Source organism: Neofelis nebulosa, chromosome 9 (assembly GCF_028018385.1).
Source record: "Neofelis nebulosa isolate mNeoNeb1 chromosome 9, mNeoNeb1.pri, whole genome shotgun sequence".
Taxonomy (NCBI): Eukaryota; Metazoa; Chordata; class Mammalia; order Carnivora; family Felidae; genus Neofelis; species Neofelis nebulosa.
In genome coordinates, this window is record NC_080790.1 from 66,833,153 (window position 1) to 66,852,695 (window position 19,543).

Genomic DNA, 19,543 nt, shown 5'->3' on the forward strand with positions numbered 1-19,543 from the left:
CCTTTCCTCAAAAACTGTAAAGCAAAGCTGTAGAAATGCAGTCCTGAGAGCAGAAGGAATAGAACATTCGAGGAGAAAAGTAATTATACTTTTGTTAGTTCTGAACTACACTGAGTTCTGTTGCAGTTTTCTCTCAAGTAAGTCTTCTGTCATTCCAAGAATGATATTCAAAAGGCATTATTCAATAGATATGTATGAAGTGTTCTCTTCCCACTCTAAAGCATCTTCTTTTTGGGAGGGGTTGGTAGGAAGAGGGAAAAATGGTGAGGGTTGAAAGAAGACAATTTCAAGTAGAGCATATGCAAAGGTTCAAAAATGAGATGGCAAGCCATTGAAGATTACGGGGCGGGGGGACGTCAAAATAACGAAAGCTTGGAGATAGGAGTGAGGTGCTATAAGGGTGTAAGCAATGAAATGAGAGGTTAGCAGAGGGCAGATAAATATCCTTAATAACATGTGTTGAAGTGGCACATGAAATGGGATAATGGCCTGCCACTGGAGGATGTTCAGCAAAAAGAGCTGATGAGTTCAAATTTGCATTTCAGAAAAATCGCTCTCGTGATTTTGTTAGTTGATGTTTCAACAATGAAAAAATCCCTTTGTAAGTTTTATTTCAGTTCTATCATAGTAGAGACATTAACAATAATGATGGTTAACATCTAAAGAGTAGTTAGTTATTCCACCTGATTAGAATTCCATCTGATTAGACTGTGAATTCTTTCAGGGCAGAAACCCAGCTTTACTCATGTAACTCTAGCACAGTGCTTTTCATGTAGTAGATATCCAATTAATACTTGCTAACTTGAATTTAATATTAACCCAATATTATTTTAAAACTTTTTCCAGGGGAAACATGAACCAGAAGATATTGAAATTGGAGAACTTGATACGATATCACACTGTCTTTAGGCAGCTGCACAGCCTGGGTCAAAGAAGAATGTTAGCACAGTGGAGTCCTGTGTTTTCATCTGCTTACCCAGTGGGGACAGCTCAGCTCTGCATCCGACCCTGGCAAATAGACCCATTCGTTGGTGCGGCTCTATCTCAATATAGGCTTCTAGTAACAAAGAAGGTAGTTACAGATTTTAGTTACTGTATTACTTGGTCTGAGGTGAAAGTTCCTATAGCTCTGAGTAGAAATTCATTTTGAGTGTTTTGTCTTTATTCCTTAATGCTACACTTGAGGCAGTACATCTTTGTGAAGAAAGGAAGTTTTATTTTGTTGTTCAGTAATGTGAATGAATTTGATTACCTGGAAATCAGTGTATGATCGTGAATTAAGGATGTAGGATTTTAAATTTTAGTCTAAGGTTTAACTACTTATGGGAGTGTTACTTGGTAGAAATAGGAGCTGTGATTGTGGTAGATATTCCAGAATAAATCTACATTGTCACTTAAAGTTTTTCTTCTATTGCATTCTGAATTTTTAATAGGAAGAAAGAGCACAGAAATCTCCATTGTCTTCACCAAAATTCAAAAAAGAAGTGGAGGTATGGATTGGAATGACTGTTGGGGAACTGGCCAGAGCAATGGAAAAAGACATAGGTGGGTCAGATACTTTTATAAGGAAAAATATGGGAACATGGGATACCTGGTATCTTATTTTCATTGAGACTAAGGCATTCAAAGATGAAAATTAGACTGATGGCTTAAAAAGATATCAAATCATTCTAATAGTTTTCACTTTAGGTCACAGACTCTAATTCGTTTCTTCTGTCTTTGCCAAAAATGGTGGAAAAAATTTTATCTGGAGTAACCCTTCTTTCTCAGAAATTCTGTAGGCTTTTAAGTTTCTTTATTTATTTTGAGAAGAGAGAGCATGAGCGAAGGAGGGCGGAAAGAAAGAGGGGAGAGAGAGAATCCCAAGCAGACTCCATGCTGTCAGCACTATGCAGGGCTTGATGTCACAGCCTGTCCGATCATGACCTGAGCCAAGATCAAGAGTTGGTCACTTAACCAACTGTGCCAACAAAGTACCCCAAACTATTTTAATGGGTTAATTAAAAAATAAATTTTTTTAATGTTTTTATTTTTGAGACAGAGAAAAAGCACGAGCTGGGGAGGGGTGGAGAGAGAGGGAGACAGGGTCTGAAGGAGGCTCTGCACTGACAGCACAGAGCCTGATGGTAGAGCTTGTACTCAGCTAAGAGATCATTACCTGAGCCAAGGTTGGACCCTTAGCCAACTGAGCCACCCGGGTGCCCTGAGTTTTGTTTTGTTTTTTTTCTTCTGAGACAAAGAGCACTCCGGAGAGGGGCAAAGGCAGAGGGAGGAAGAGAGGGAGAATCTTAAGCAGGCTCCATGCTCAACACAGACCGAGTCCAAAGAATATTTTTGGTCTGAAGTACTCTATTTATACTTACTATCCTTTTGTTGTTCTATAATTTTCTGATTTTCTTTTTGTTTTGTTTTTTATTGTTTATTTTTGAGAGACAGAGAGTGAGAGAAAGCGTGTGTGCATGCACGAGCCAGGGAGGGGCAGAGAGAGAGGGACACAGAATCTGAAGCAGGCTCCAGGCCCTGAGCTATCAGCACAGAACCCGATGCAGGGCTCAAACCATGAACTGTGAGACCATGACCTGAGATCGTGACCTGAGCGGAAGTCAGACACTTAACCAACTGAGCCACCCAGGCGCTCCTGATTTTCTTTTTTCACTCATTGTGACAATATCTGTAGTGCCAGCAGAAAAATATTTGTAGTAGTAAATTTTTTTAAAAGTTTACTTTATTTATTTTGAGAGAGAGAGTGTGAGCGCAGGAGAGACAGAGAGTGAGAAAGAGAGAATTTCACTGACAGTACAGAGCCTGGACACAGTACCCAAAGTCATGAACCGTGAGATCATGACCTGAGCCAAGACCAAGAGTCGGGTGCTTAACTGACTGACCCACCCAGGCACCCTATAGTAATAACTTTTAATAATACTGTTTTTGTTTATAAATGTATAGCATCGTTGTCATTTTTTAAATTCCTTCATTGCACTCTTGGTGCATTTATTACCGATTTAAGATTATTGGAACAAAATTTGAGTTTTCATTATAAGCTGACAATAAAATTCAGTAAATAAGAAATAGCCTATTATTGTAGCGAAATAAAGTGACAAGTGAAGCAGACTCTTGGAAAAAAGAAAAACAATTAATAATAATAACTCATATTACTGAGCTGTTACCATGTACCAATACTTTAAGTATATTAACTCATGTAATTCTCATAATGCACGAGAGTTAGGTGTAATTATTATCCCTATTTGTAGGTTGAGAAACTGAGGCATGGAGAGGATGAATAATTGCCACAGTTAGTATATGGTAGAGTAGGATTTGAACTCAGGGAGTATGGCTACAGAGGTCATGCTTTTATTCACAGACCAAATTATCTCTCAAGAATTGTTATTTTGTAAATTACAGCAGAGCTCTAGGGCAGAGCTAGAATTGTAATGTTTCCAGCCTGAAAGTGCCACCACTCTTTGTATATGTGCATCCTCACAAAGAATAGAAAATTGGCCCAGTCTTGCATTTTTATAACTTTGCAGTTGGATTATATAATCATTTTATTAGAAAACTTTAAGAGAACAAATAGATATGACTGTATCATTGATATTTTTTCCAAGGAAAACTATATTGGTAGGATTTTATAGATAATATTGATAATATACTTGATTTTTAAAACTTTTATTGTTGGCAGTTTTCATACATATATGAAAGCTGTAAGAATGGAATATAAGTATAATGTATGCAGAAGCCAGTGACAATTATTAATATATCATTTATTCCATAAATATTTCTGTATTTATCACTAAAAGATGAGGATTCTTTTTTTTTAACATTCCCCCCCTCACACACTCCCATAACTATAATAATTCCTCTGTGTTACCAAGTAAATAGTATAATTGAAATATGAATTTAATCACGGATCAGTGTTCTAGACCCAAAACTGATATGCCATGATTTAAATAAAAGCTCTATTTGAAGCTTATTTAATATTATATTTACTTCTCATTTGAATTAAAGATGGTGAATATTTTAAACTACTAAATTAGCAATGTGAGTATAAATTTTTTCCTTTATGTCACTTAAAATAACTTAGGATGTAATATCTGTGGTTGAAATGCTTTGGGTACTTTTCTATTTGTAAATATTTAAGTCTTAGATAAAGATAAAATAATATGTTAATACTAAATGCATTTAATATAAAGGGAAAGAGATTATCTTTGTATAAGCTACCTTTCAAAAGTTTAGGATATCAGGGGTGCCTGGATGGCTCAGTCAGTTAAGCATCTGACTCTTGATTTTGGCTCAGGTCATGATCTCACGGGTCCTGAGATCGAGCCCCACATAGGGCTCTGTGCTGACAGTGCAGAGCCTGCTTGGAATTCTCCCTTTCCCTTTCTCTTACTCTCCCCTGCTCGTGTGCATGCCCACTCACTTGCTTGCGCTCTCTCAAAATAAATAAATAACATTTAAAAAAAAAGTTTAGGATATCATATTGGAAAAGTATTTACTGGATTATTAGGGATTTTAGCATTGTTAGAATTGTATTCATTATAATGTATATGTTTAGAATTTTATTGTTCTATGAGAGCATATCCATATAGAAAATTTGCATTGTGTCATTTTTTTTTTTTTTAAGTTTTATTTATTTAAGTAATCTCTACACCCTGTGTGGGGCTTGAACTCATGACCTTGAGATCAAGAGTAGCATGCTTTTCTAACTGAGTCAGCCAGGTGCCCCTGTATCATTCTTTTAAAATGTATTTTCTTGGGAAAGGATGTTGTGGGATTATATATAGGAAAGGATTTCTTGGCATTATTACAGAATAGGATCAGTGATATGTGGAGCTGGCTTGCACCAACTTTTGAGCCAGTTGCTAATTTATAAGGAAGTATGTGAGCTTCCATTAAAAATCATAAACATAAACAAAGGTAACATAAATCATAAAGGTAATAAATACTTCTTAAACCCCTTCATTCTTGAGGTACCTGGGTGGCTTAGTTGGTTAAGCATATGACTCTTGATTTTGACTCAGGTCATGATCTCATGGTTTGTGAGATAGAGCCCTACATGGGCTCTCCCCCCTCTCCCTCCCTCTCCCTCTCCCTCTCCCTCTCCCTCTCCCTCTCCCTCTCCCTCTCCCTCTCCCTCTCCCTCTCCCTCTCCCTTCCTCTCTCTCTCCCTCTCCCTTCCTCTCTCTCTCTCCTTCTTTCCCTCCTTCTCTGCCCTTCCCCACCCTCAAAATACATAAGTAAACTAAAAAAAAAAACAAAAAAAACCACCTCTTTTTATTTTACTGCATTTTGCTATGTGTTTTTGAGGTGATTTATGCCTATGTACCTATATGGTGAAAATTCTATATAATGGTATGCTACTGTGCATCTCTTTACATCTCTGTGTTCAGTGATTTCATGTTGATAGCTGAAATCAACCATCTGGGAGTATTTGCACTGTGGAAATTGGGAAATGCTATAATAATTAGGGTGGTTTTTTTTTTTGGAGAGTCTTCTGAGTAAACATTTACCTGCACACTACTGCATAAGATATTCTTTTAGTATAATGTTCTGTTTATTTGAGGATGCCTTTCTTTCATATGTGTCTCTCAGAATACATATTTAAAATTTTTTTCAGTGTTTATTTTTGAGAGAGAGACAGACAGATAGACAGACAGACATGAGCGGGGGAGGGGCAGAGAGAGGGAGACACAGAATCTGAAGCAGGCTCCAGGCTCTGAGCTGTCAGCACAGAGCCCAATGCGGGTCTGGAACTCATGAGCCATGAGATCATGACTTGAGCTGAAGTCAGATGCTTAAATGACTGAGCCACCCAGGCGGCCCTCAAAATATATATTTAAAGGGTGATTGAACATCTGGAAACATAAAACTTATTTCATTGACCGATACATTCATTTGTCATCCACAAGGAAGTATGACTGAAATGAAAACAAAGTACATTATGTAAAATAGAATACCAAGTAAATATTTTTCTTACATTTCAAGACTTTTTGGAGACCATAAATAGATAACATAAGTAAATTAATTAATTATATGTGTGTGTATATATGGAGATTGTGTGTGTGTGTGTGTGTGTGTGTGTGTGTGTACATACACTTGATCCTCGTTATTTGAGGGTTTTGTATTGGAAGATTCTCTAAAATGTATTTGTAGCCCCAAAATCAGTATTCACACTGCTTTTGCAGTCATTCCTGGACATGTGTGGAGCAGTGAAAAATTTGAGTTACCCAATTACACATTCCTAGCTGAGGTTCAACAAGGCAACATTCTGCCTTCTTGCTTTAGCTCTCATGCTGCAAACAAGTGTCATTTTGTGGCTTATTCAGTGCCACATTTTTACATTTTTATGCTTTTTGTTGATTTTGCTGATTAAAATGGCTCCTAAGCATAGTGGTGAAGTGTTACTAACTGCAAGAAGGCTGTAGTGTGCTTTACAGAGAAAATGCATGTGTTAGATAAGCTTTGTTCATGCGCTGTTTTTAGTGCTTTTGGCTGGGCATTCAGTATTAATGAATCAACAGAATACATTAAATAAGGTCTCTTAAAACAGAAACACATAAAACTAGGTATGTATTGATTGCTAATGAAGATGTGACCAGGAGCTGAAGGAACCTACTAACCTTGTATTTTTCCTTGGAATGATGGTTTAGTAGTTGCTAATTCAGTATTCATGGCAAGTTTATAGAACAGAACTGCTGCAAATAATGAATATCAACTATATATACATACACATTTGTATAGACATGACATATGTAACTACAAGTTTTCAAAGAACTGCTCAATATTAAATGTATACAATATGCCTAATAATGTTTTATTGGTGGCTCAGATCATTCATAAGGTGCATATTCACATATTTATGAATATGTAGAAGTGTTAATATAAATGAATCATATTTTAAAGATTATTTTCTTTTCAGCTTATTTGTGGTTTGTTAACAGAGGAACAGCTTAAATAGTTAATTCCTCTCATTGAGTATGCTGTTTATATTGAGATTTATTAATAGAGGCCACTTTCGTGAACATTTATTTCATGATCCTAAAAGGTTTTTTCTCTCCCACCCAGATTGTATGTATGAAGCTTTAATGAACACTGCTATTGACATAGATTCACTAGAAGCACACTCACATTTAGATGAAGTCTGGATCAAAGAGGTAGTAAAGAAGGCGGGGATGAAGTTAAAATGGAGCAAATTAAAACAGGACAAAGTCAGAGAAAATAAAGATGCTGTAAGAAGGTAAAACTTAACCATGTATATTGCAGAAAGAAGACCACTTAGTTTTACTTACACTTTATTTTTAAAAAATTTTTTTTTTTTCAACGTTTTTTATTTATTTTTGGGACAGAGAGAGACAGAGCATGAACGGGGGAGGGGCAGAGAGACAGGGAGACACAGAATCGGAAACAGGCTCCAGGCTCCGAGCCATCAGCCCAGAGCCTGACGCGGGGCTCGAACTCACGGACCGCGAGATCGTGACCTGGCTGAAGTCGGACGCTTAACCGACTGCGCCACCCAGGCGCCCCTACTTACACTTTATAATGGAAAGATTTGCTTAAAATTTTTTTTTTGCAATTAAAGTGACATGGGAATATAGATTAAACTTTTCTTCGAAGTGTTTAAAACATCAGAGTGTTTAAATATATTCAGGTTATCAAACTCTAAGGGTTGTTTTTCTTAGTTTGTTGAGTGTATATATTGACCCTGAATTTAAAATTTTTATTCAGTTCTGCTTGTTGTTTTGAAGATGCCAACTGTGCATGGGCAGTCATTACATGTTTTGTCATAGGTTATTATGTGTGTGGAAGGGGAAGATAGTTATATCTAATCAAAGCTGAATGTTGGATTGTATTGTTAGTGGTAGTTCACAGAGATGACTGCAAACCAATTCATTGGCTATAAAGATATTTAAGAAATGAAACTCCTTTGCTGTTAATTGTAGGCCTCAGACAGATCCAGTTTTATTAACCCCAAGGTCCCCAGTTGTTACTGTAATGGGCCATGTTGATCATGGGAAAACGACGTTACTCGACAAACTGCGAAAAACTCAAGTGGCAGCAATGGAAGCTGGAGGCATCACTCAGCACATTGGTGCCTTTCTTGGTATGACCCAAATTACCTTACAGTGTGCTTGGGAATCCCACATACTGTTTTCTTAAACCAAGTGTCCTAACATGAGATACACAAATTAAAAGTAAAAGGAAAGTCTAAAGCTTAAGGCTGTTGGTCTGATGAAATATCGAGCAGCTGGTTAATAAAGGTTATTTTGTACATTCTATAAGAAGAAAATTATATTTTTATTCTGGCTATTCTTAGTTTGGCTTAATGAACTTAAAATTGTTCAATGCCTGGTTACAGTAATGTTCATAATAATAATTAAATAGCAGCTACCATTACTGAGCAACTAGCATGTGCCCAGCACTGTGGTGTGTGGTGTGGTGAGCCCCTTATTTATATGCTTTATTTTTATCTTCACAACATCACGAAGTACGTATTAATACCCCTGTTTACAGATAAGGAGGCTGAGGCTTGGATAGGTTATTTGTTCGAGATATACAGCTAATAAATGGCAAAGCTAGGATTTATATCCAAGGCTGGGTTTGGGCTGGGTTTGGGCTCAAATCCTGAGCTACTATCTATGTACTAAATTGCCTTTTGCTTAAGGCAATTGTGTAGCTAATGAAGGGGAAACTTCCTATATAACTATCAGTCTGTTCTCTCTCCAGAATAGATACCAGTTGGTACATTTATGAAAATATGTTCTAAAAATATAAAAAGTTTTACTTTGAAATTATAACATGAAAAGAAAACACTAAAGGTTTCACTGCTTTGTTATCATTTTTCAGTGTGAAATAATGATTTGTATTGTTCCCAATTAAAATTAATGGGAGGAATAAATTATTTTAAGGAATTATTGATTCTATTTGATAATTTCACATATATTCCTTTGTATTAAGAAAGCGCACATTTGAGTCCTTAGTATTTTTGGATTTCTGTTTCCACAGTGTCTCTGCCTTCTGGGGAAAAGATCACCTTTCTTGATACTCCAGGACATGCTGCTTTCTCAGCAATGAGGGCCAGAGGTGCTCAGGTCACTGACATTGTCATACTGGTCGTAGCTGCAGATGATGGAGTGATGAAACAAACTGTAGAATCTATTAAGCATGCCAAAGATGCTCAAGGTACTGTGTGGCTGATTATGTGTATCAGGAAAGCAGTTGCTTTTTTTTTTTTTTTTTTTTAAAGATCTACAAAAAGTCACTATTCTGGTGCCCTTTACATGTAGCTCATTTAATCTACCTGGCAATTCCAGGATTATTATGCCTGTTTACAGATACAGCTCAAAGATGATTGAATTGTTTTCCCACAGATGTAACTACTAAAAAGTGTGTAGCAGGAGTCAGCTGGGGACCTGTGACCATAAATACAGTCCTTCTAATACTGTTTACTTAGTTGGCATGGTGTGAAAATGTAATAACCGCAAATGACTTTTTAAAAACTTTTTTGTTATGGAAATGTTAAATAATTATAAAGGTAAGAATAGAATAATAAACTACATACCCATCACCTATTAACATTAGGAGTTGCAAAATGGTTATATTCTAATTCTGTTATTCCTTGTTCATTTATTATCTTGAATTCTTCTCTAAAGAGAAACTTTTTCTTCGTATGCTTTACATAAATTCTTAGAGGTATAAAATTGAAACTTTTTAAAAATCACGTCTCCATTTAGAAACTGTGGTAATAGCTACTACCCGCCCCCACACACACATACTTTGTTCATTCATTCTTATTCTGATATTACCCTACACTCACTGAGAAAATACTGTTACCTTGAGAAAATGTACCTTGATGGAGTGCATCATATTCCCTTACGTTTGTTGGCAAGAGAAAAAAAAGTTTGAGAATCACTATCTACGCCAGTTCTTAACAGCATGAAAACTAAGAACCGAGAATGGCAGGAACTGCCTCCAGTTACAGTTAATTTGCAACATGTCCACATTTGAAATCTGCTCTTTTAGCTTCCAGTGTTACTCTCTTTTCTTTTTAATTCTTCAAAACTGCCTTTGTGGAATGGACTATGTTCTTAATGAACATAGGGAATATAACAAAAAGAAGAGGGTGATAAATTTGCCAGGGATCCATAGCAAAGCAGTTGTTGAGATAGGATAAATTTCTTACATCATGCTTTCTATTCCTGTTCTCTTGTCCCTTAAGTTCCATCTCATCCATATGGAATGTACTTTTTCATAATAGTAGGTTGTGGATAACTTTTTTGTTTCTGTTTTCAATTTTTCTTCCTTTGATACCTGAGAAAATTGTAGCACAGTTGGTGAAACCCAACCAGAGAATTATCTCCTAACATTTTATGTGATTTGTCTAGTGATCAAGACAAGTAGATTATAAGATTATTTGGTTCAGGGGCGCCTGGGTGGCGCAGTCGGTTAGGCGTCCGACTTCAGCCAGGTCACGATCTCGCGGTCCGTGAGTTCGAGCCCCGCGTCAGGCTCTGGGCTGATGGCTCGGAGCCTGGAGCCTGTTTCTGATTCTGTGTCTCCCTCTCTCTCTGCCCCTCCCCCGTTCATGCTCTGTCTCTCTCTGTCCCAAAAATAAATAAAAAATGTTGAAAAAAAAAAAAATTAAAAAAAAAAAAAAAAAAAAGATTATTTGGTTCATTTGTTCAGTAAACATTTATTAAGAATCTACTATATGTCAGTCACTAAAGTATATATTAATAAAGAATTGCCGTAAATCCTGAAAGTAAGTTTACAACAGTGCTACTTCGTTTCAGCCCAGGGTAAGATGTTGGGTTTCATTGAGTTAATAGCTCCTCAAAAGAAGAGGCAAATGATCTGTAGTGTTAGAATTGAATTAGAATCTTTTCTGGACTTTTTAATTTTCTTTCTGCAGATTATCTTCAGTGTAGTTGCTGATCTTGCTTTCAGTCTTACAGATAGGCCTTTCTCTACCCAAATTCTGTTTTTGTTTGTTTGTTTGTTTTCATCTTAGGTATCTGTTCTTAATTCAGAATCTGCTTATAATTACAATTTTGACATCTCACATCCAGAATCCTCCTTTATGTGCAGAAAGATGAGGGGGTCTAAAGCAGGTCTTTTAGGTCTTTCTTGTAGTTTAGTACATCTACTCAGTAAAGAGAAAGCTAGAAAAGGTTGGTGTCTTTCACTGTGAATACCTGGAATTGAAGGTATCCTCATTTGCATTCTTTTTAACTCTTCAGTTCCTATCGTCCTTGCTATAAACAAATGTGACAAAACTGAGGCTGATCCTGAAAAAGTGAAAAAAGAACTGCTAGCTCATGATGTAGTGTGTGAGGATTATGGAGGTGACGTTCAAGCAGTGCACATCTCTGCACTCACGGTAAGTGTAGGCACCTCAGAGATGATGTGTTAGGTTGGGACTGCTGTTCATAATGCACATAGGGGACTATACCTAAAGAACATCTGGACATATATAATTTCTGTTGTTTAAAAACCCTTTGTGTACTAGGCAAGGCTAGCATCATTATATTGGTTTGGCAGATTAGGAATTCGACTTTCTGGGGTGCCCGGGTGGCTCAGTCAATTAATTGTCCGACATTGGCTTAGGTCGTGATCTCACAGTTCGTGAGTTCAAGCCTTCTGTCGGGCTCTACGCTGATAGTCCAGAGCCTGCTTCGGAACCTCTCTCTCCCTCTCTTTCTGTCCCCTACCTCAAAAATAAATAAACATTAAAAGAAAGAAAAAAAGAAATTAGGCTTTCTGAGGTCAGTTACCAGTCTAGGGTTATACAACAGAACAGTCAGGGATCAAGTCCAGACCTAATGCTTTTCTTTTTTTTTTTTTTAAATTTTTTTATGTTTTGTTTTTATATTTTTGAGAGAGAGAGAGCGAGCAGGGGAGGGGCAGAGTGACGAAGACAGAATCTGAAACAGGCTTCAGGCTCTGAGCTGTCAGCGCAGAGTCCAATGCTGGTTCAAACTCACGAGCAGTGAGATCCTGACCGGAGCCAAAGTGAGATGCCCAACTGACTGAGCCACCCCAGGTGCCTCCTAATGCTTATTCTAAGTATAAGAACACATGGTGGATGTTGTAGGCATAGCGTAATAGTAAGCTGCTGAAGACTTTTTTAAGCAGAAATGAAATCCAATTTGTAATAAAAAGTACTTGTTTTTATACTGAAAAATTACAGAATAGGTTTTAGGGCATTTAAGAGATACTTAAACATAAAAATTTCACTAATACAAAGATAAAACATTTGGGTTCAGTTTGTTATTGATTGATTCAATGTTTCCATGAATTAAATTGCCATAAGTTTTGTTATTTATGATGAATTCCATTTTCTTTTCTTTTTTTTTAACGTTTATTTATTTATTTTGAGAGAAAGAGTGTGAGTGGGAGAGGGACAGAGAGAGGGAGAGAGAATCCTAAGCAGGCTCCGTGCTGTCAGTGCAGAGCCTGAAGTGAGACTAGATCCCAGGAACTGTGAGATCATGACCTTAGCAGAAATGAAGAGTTGGATGCTTAAAGCCAACTGAGCCACCCAGGTGCCTCTCCATTTTCCTTTAAATGACCAATTATTCTTTTCTGATTGAAAAACACCAAGGAAGCTGAGTACCTGCTTTGTGACAGCATTTTGCAGTTCTCTTTTCCTGTACAGGTTGCTGCTAAGTAACAATTTCCTTTTTTGTCCATTCTTATCATGTTCTATGGTTCATATATAATCTACAATACAATACTTTTTTTTCCAGATCACTTACTGAGGGGATGGTACTGTATTTGGCCACCTTCCTCTAATTAAGTCTCATTTTATCTTTAATTTTCCTAAATTTGTTACTTCTAGGATGCTTAGCAATCATGCCTTCATTGATATTGAAGCCAGGCCTCTTTTTCTCTGAAACTCTGAAATGCCACCTTGCTTTATTATGTTTCCACTATACTTCAATTGCTGTTGCACTCTGAAAGCCAGATGGCAAGATTAAAACATTTGAAGACACAGCCACCTTTTCTGCCCAGATACCTTGAGATGAGTATGTAAATGTAAAGCTGCTTACGCATGGCAGAGATGATTTCTGGGGAATGGAGGGAATTGGGAGGGTGTGGCAGAAAGAAAGATGAGGCCTTTTTTTCCAAGTAGAGATAGAGGACTATTTCATGCAAAGAAACACCCCAGCTCTACTTTTCAGAGTAGCATTTGTAACTTTAAATCAAGACTGGGAATATTTGGATGGGTAAGGAAAGTATTGTTTTGTATTGTTTACAAACAACTTGTCTCCGTTGTTTTATACTCTGACAACTGAGCAGCCTCTTAACTGACAGAGAGTGGAAAAATCCCTTGCCCATCAGTTTGAGTTCCATCGTCAGTTAATCACCTGTGTGATCTTGGAGCCCTAGAATGCCTAGTAACCATAGATCATTAAAGGTGAAAGAATCATCTAATCAAGCTTCCTCATTTCCAGTTGAGGAAAGACGATCCAGGGAGGTGAACTGATTCTTCAAGGTTACACAGCTGGGTAATTACAGAGTGTATCTTAGACACTGGGTCTAGTTTGTACTTTTTCTCCTTATTAATAAGAGTAAGTAATGTTTGATTTACTTATTTTACAGCATTCTTGAGTGGATCGAATGAAACAATAGATGTGAAGGCTTATTCAGTTGGCTAGAACTTCAAATGTCAAGTAGCATTGTAAAGAAAGCGAGAGGAAGAGAACGCAATGGTAGAGACAGATGGAGGAGAATGCATGAAGCATGTATTTATGAAGGGGTATTAATAAGCACCACTAGTGGGCTTCCTTTTAAGAAAATCACCATTCTTGGGGTGGCTGGATGGCTCAGTTGGTTGAGCATCACACTTTGGCTCAGGTCATGATCTCATGGCTCATGAGTTCGAGCCCCGCGTCAGGCTCTGTGCTGACAGCTTAGAGCCTGGAACCTGCTTCGGATTCTGTCTCCCTGTTTTGCTGCTTCTCCCCCACTCGTGCTTTGTCTCTCTCTCTTCTCTCTCCCTCTCTAAAAAATAAATAAACATTAAAAGAAAAGAAAAGAAAATCGCCATTCTTCCTTGAAAGATATGTCCCTGGATCAGGTTTTCTTGCTTTTCCTTCCTTTGTTTTTTCCTCCCTCCCTCCCTCCCTCCCCCCCTCCCCCCCTCCCCGCTTCCTCCTTTCCTGGCCTCCTTCCTTCTTTCTGATTGGGTGATTCATGCTTTTAATGCTTAAAGAGAAAAGTATGATATAACTGTCTAGGATTATTTTGCTTTCTGACACTGGTATTTACATTTACAGATAATATTTTATTTATGTATCTTAACACCCTTTTTTGTTATTAAAGGGCGATAATCTGATGGCTTTGGCAGAGGCAACAATTGCTCTGGCAGAAATGTTAGAACTGAAAGCAGACCTCAATGGTCCAGTAGAAGGAACAGTAATAGAATCTTTCACGGACAAAGGAAGAGGGTAGGACTGTTAAAATGCTTGCTTTTTAATAATTTGTTTCATTGTTTTTGTGGCTTGATTATGTAACAATGCATTATTTTATTGCATATTATTGTTAGACATGGACAATATTTTCAAAGCATTTGTTTTGAAAAGCATTTTATTGCATTAGCACATGGAACATAAAAATTTAGTTATCAGGGGTTCCTGGGTGGCTCAGTCAGTTAAGCGTCCTGCTTCGCCTCAGGTCATGATCTCATAGTTCGTGAGTTGGAGCCCCACATAGGGCTCTGTGCTGACAGCTCAGAGCCTGGAGCCTTCTTCATATTCTGTGTCTCCCTCTCTCTCTCTGCACACCCCCCCACCTTGCACACTTTCTCTCTCAACAATAAACATTAAAAATTTTGTTTTAAATGCAGTTACCAGTAGCCATAGCTATCTATAGATCTCCTAGTCACATTTAATGGTGTAAGTAGTTCAGTTTGTTTGAATATTTTTCTCCACTGACTTAACTGAATTGATAAATAAAGCCTCATAGACTAACAAATTGGAATGAAATAGCAAATGTTGCCCTCAGGGTTTCTAAATTCTTTATGTCCTTACCCATTAATATTCTATCCAGGAAGGTCTTTGGGTTTTTCTTCTCTTTAATTTTTCTCCCTATCAGCAAGAGGTTTCACTTCTTAACAAATTAGTTACGGAAACAGGATTAGCATTCTGTCAGAACACTCAGCTAACTGCATCCTCCAATGCCATAAGCTGATAAGAAATGTGTTTTGTTTTCCTTTTTTTTAAAAGCATGATAAAATAAGCATAACATTAAATTTACCATCTTAACCATGTTTAAGTTCAGTAATATTAAGTATTTTCACATTGTTGTACAACAGGTCTCTAGAACTTTTTAATCTTGTAAAACAAACTCTGGGGCATCTGGGTGGCTCGGTCAGTTAAACATCTGACTTTGGCTCACGTCATAATCTCACAATTTAGGTTCAAGTCCCACACGAGGTGAGCTTGTGCATATTCAGGTGAGCTCGTGCCCTGCTTCGGGTGAGCTTGTACTCCGCTTTGGGTGAGCCCTGCTTCAGTCTCTTCTCTCTCTCTGTCTCTCTCTCTCTCTGTCTCTCTCCCCTCGTGGGATTCTCTCTCTCTCTCCCTCTCTCTGCCCCTCACTCACTTGCACCCTCTCTCAAAAAACCAAAAACCCCCCCCCCAAAAAACCCAAAAACCCCAAACAACAACAACCAAAAAAACCCACTGAAACTCTATACCCACGAAACCCTAATTTCCCCTCCTTCCAATGCCCAACCCTTGGCAACTATCTTTAGATTTTCTGTTTCTATGATTTTGACTACTTTAGGTACTTCATATGACTAGAATAATACAGTATTTGTCCTTTTTGACTGGCTTATTTCATTTAACATAATGTCCTCATGGTAGGTTCATTCATGTTGGAGCATGTGACAGGGCTTTCTTTTTTAAGGTTGCATAATATTCCATTGTATGTATACACTGAATTTTCTTTATTATTCAGTTGATGGACATTTGGTTTGCTTCTACCTTTTGGCAATTATGTAGAAATGTTTTTATAGTATGAAAAACTGCTTGAGAAGTAGTGGGGTTAACCCTGTGTGTACATAGTATATATATATTTTAGTCTCGTAAAGATATCTTTGCTCTACTTAAGAAAGTGCTTACTTCCTGATTATGGCATTACGAATATATATGTTTATTTTCATTTTAGGCCTGTTACTACAGCTATAATTCAAAGAGGAACTTTGAGGAGAGGCTCCATTCTGGTTGCTGGAAAGAGTTGGGCAAAAGTACGCTTAATGTTTGATGAGAATGGAAAAACAATCCATGAGGCCTGTCCCAGCATGCCAGTGGGAATTGTAGGCTGGAGAGACCTCCCTTCTGCAGGAGATGAAATTCTTGAAGTAGAATCTGAGGTATATCAAGCTTAATTCCTATATACATGATACAGTGATTTTATTTATTTATTTATTATTTTAATAATTTAGTGTCAAGTTAACTGACATAGAGGGTATACAGTGTAGTCTTGCCTTCAGGTGTAGATTCCCATGATTTATCCCTTACATATAATACCCAGTGCTTATCCCAACAAGTGCCCTCCTCAATGCCCATCACCCATTTTCCCTGCACCCCCAACCCCCCACCCCCATCAACCCTCAGTTTGTTCTCTGTATTTAAGAGTCTCTTATGGTTTGCTTCCCTCTTGTTTGTAACTTTTTTCCTTCCCTTACCCTGTGGTATTCTATAAAGTTTCTCAAATTCTGTGTATGAGTGAAGACATATGTAGCATGATACCCTCTAGTTCCATCCACATTGTTGTAAATGGCAAGATTTCATTATTTTTCCTCACCAAGTAGTATTCCATTGTTATATACTATATCTTCTTTATCCATTCATCAGTTGATGGACATTTAGACACTTTCCATAATTTGGCTATTGTTGATAGTGCTGCTATAAACATTGGGGTACATGTGCCCCTGTGAATCAGCACTCCTGTATCCTTTGGATAAATTCCTAGTAGTACTATTGCTGAGTTGTAGGGTAATTCCATTTTTAATTTTTTGAAGAATCTCCACACTATTTTCCACAGTGGGGCACCAGTTTGCATTCCCACCAACAGTACAAGAGGGTTCCCCTTTCTCCACATCCTCACTAACATCTGTTGTTTCCTGAGTTAATTTTAGCCACTCTGATTGGTGTGAGGTGGTATCTCAGTGTGGTTATGATTGTGATGTTGAGCATCTTTTCATGTGTCTGTTGTCATCTGGATGTCTTCTTTGGAAAAGTATCTATTCATGTCTTCTGCCCATTTCTTCACTGGATTATTTGTTTTTCGGGTGTTGAGTTTGGTAATTTCTTTATAGATTTTGGATACTAACCCTTTATCTGATATGTCATTTACAAATATCTTCTCCCATTCTGTCAGTTCCTTTTTAGTTTAGTTGATTGCTTCCTTTGCAGTGCAGAAGGTTTTTCATCTGGATGAGGTCCCAATAGTTCATTTTTGCTTTTATTTCCCTTGCCTTTGGAGACATGTTAAGTAAGAAGTTGCTGTGGCCGAGGTCAAAGAGGTTGCTGCCTTTTTTCTCCTGTGGGATTTTGATGGTTTCCTGTCTCACATTTAGGCCTGTCATCCATTTTGAATTTATTTTTATGTATGATGTAAGAAAGTGGTTCAGTTTCATTCTTTTGCATGTTGCTGTCCAGTTCTCCCAGCACCAGTTGCTAAAGAGACTGTCTTTTTTCCATTGGATACTCTTTCCTGCTTTCTTGAAGATTAGTTGGCCAATTCTGGGTTCTTTATTCTATTGCATTGGTCTATGTGTCTGTTTTTGTGACAATACCGTACTGTCTTGATGATAACAGCTTTGTAGTACAGGCTAAAGTCTGGGGTTGTGATGGCTCCAGCTTTGGTTTTCTTTTTCGACATTACTTTGGCTATTTGGGATCTTTTGTGGTTCCATACAAATTTTAGGATTGTTTGTTCTAGCTCTGAGAAGAATGCTGGTGCCATTTTGATTGGGATTGCATTGAATGTGTAGATTGCTGTGGGTAGTATCGACATTTTAACAATATTTGTTCTTCCAATCCATGAGCATGGAATATTTTTCCATTTCTTTTTGTCTTTTTCAATTTCTTTCATAAGCTTTCTGTAGCTTTCAGTGTACAGATCTTTTACCTCTTTGGTTAGGTTTATTCCTAAATATTTTATGGTTCTTAGTGCAATTGTAAATGGGATCGATTCCTTGATACCTCTTTCTGTTGCTTTGTTATTGGTGTATACAAATGCAACTGGTTTCTGTACATTCATTTTATATCCTGTGACTTTGCCGAACTCATGTTTCAGTTCTAGCAGTTTTTTGGTGGAGTCTTTCGGGTTTTCCATGTAGAGTATCATGTCATCTGTGGAAAGTGAAAGTTTGACTTCTTCTTTGTCAATTTGGATGCCTTTTATTTCATTTTGTTGTCTGATTGCTGACCCTAGGACTTCCAAGATTATGTTAAATAGCAGGGGTGAGGGTGGACATCCCTGTCGTGTTCCTGATCTCAGGGGAAAAGCTATCAGTTTTTCCCCATTGAGGATGACATTAGCTGTGGGCCTTTCATATATGGCTTTTATGATGTTAAAGTACGTTCCTTCTATCCCAACTTACTTGAGAGTTTTTATTAAGAAAGTATGCTGTATTTTGTCAAATGCTTTTTCTGCATCTGTTGACAGGGTCATGTGGTTCTTATCCTTTCTTCTGTTAATGTGATGAATCACATTGATTTGTGAGTATTGAACCAGGCATGCAGCCCAGGAATGAATCTCACTTGATCATGGTGAATAATTCTTTTAATATACTGTTGAATTTGATTTGCTAGTATCTTGTTGAGAATTTTTGCATCTGTGTTCTTCAGGGAAATTGGCCTGTAATTCTCCTTTTTAGTGGGGTCTTTGTCTGGTTTGGGAATCAAGGTAATGCTGGCTTCATAGAATGAGTCCAGAAGCTTTCCTTCCATTTCTATTTTTTGGAACAGCATGAGCAGAATAGGTATTAACTCCGTTTTAAATGTCTGGTAGAATTCCCCTTGGAAGCCATCTAGACCAGGACTCTTACTTGTTGGGAGGTTTTTGATAACGGATTCAATTTCTTCACTGGTTATGGGTCTGTTCAAATTTTCTGTTTCTTCCCATTTGAGTTTTGGGAGTGTGTGGGTGTCTAGGAATTTGTCCATTTCTTCCAGATTGTCCAGTTTGTTGGCATATAATTTTTCATAGTATTCACTAATAATTGTTTGTATTTCTGTGGTGTTGGTTGTGATCTCTCCTCTTTCATTTGTGATTTTATTTATTTGGGTCCTCTCTCTTTTCTTTTGAGAAGTCTGGCTAGGAGTTTATCAATTTTGTTTGTTCTTTCAAAACAGTTCTTAGATTCATTGATCTGTTCTACTGTTTGTTTTTTTTTTAATTTTATATTTATTTCTGCTCTAATCCTTATCATTTCTTTTCTGCTTGGGGTTTCTTTGCACTCTGTTTCTAGTTCCTTTAGGTGTGAAGTTAGATTCTGTATTTGGGATTTTTCTTGCTTGTTGAGATG

The 19,543-nt window shown here is 37.4% G+C and overlaps 1 protein-coding gene across 7 annotated transcripts in view; it reads left to right on the plus strand.

The window, feature by feature from the left end:
- MTIF2 (mitochondrial translational initiation factor 2) overlaps window positions 1-19,543 on the plus strand; it is a 28,116-nt gene that overhangs the window by 1,077 nt on the left and 7,496 nt on the right. For 6 of the 7 annotated variants that reach the window (XM_058684072.1, XM_058684073.1, XM_058684075.1 and 3 more), the window contains 8 exons: window positions 847-1,072; window positions 1,434-1,545; window positions 7,066-7,237; window positions 7,941-8,101; window positions 9,004-9,180; window positions 11,238-11,377; window positions 14,326-14,450; window positions 16,174-16,378. In XM_058684072.1, the coding sequence (XP_058540055.1) occupies window positions 854-1,072; window positions 1,434-1,545; window positions 7,066-7,237; window positions 7,941-8,101; window positions 9,004-9,180; window positions 11,238-11,377; window positions 14,326-14,450; window positions 16,174-16,378 (1,311 nt within the window). In that variant the 5' untranslated portion in view covers window positions 847-853. Of the gene's footprint in view, window positions 1-846; window positions 1,073-1,433; window positions 1,546-7,065; window positions 7,238-7,940; window positions 8,102-9,003; window positions 9,181-11,237; window positions 11,378-14,325; window positions 14,451-16,173; window positions 16,379-19,543 lie in introns of those variants that run through there. The other variant, XM_058684079.1, reaches the window with a different exon arrangement.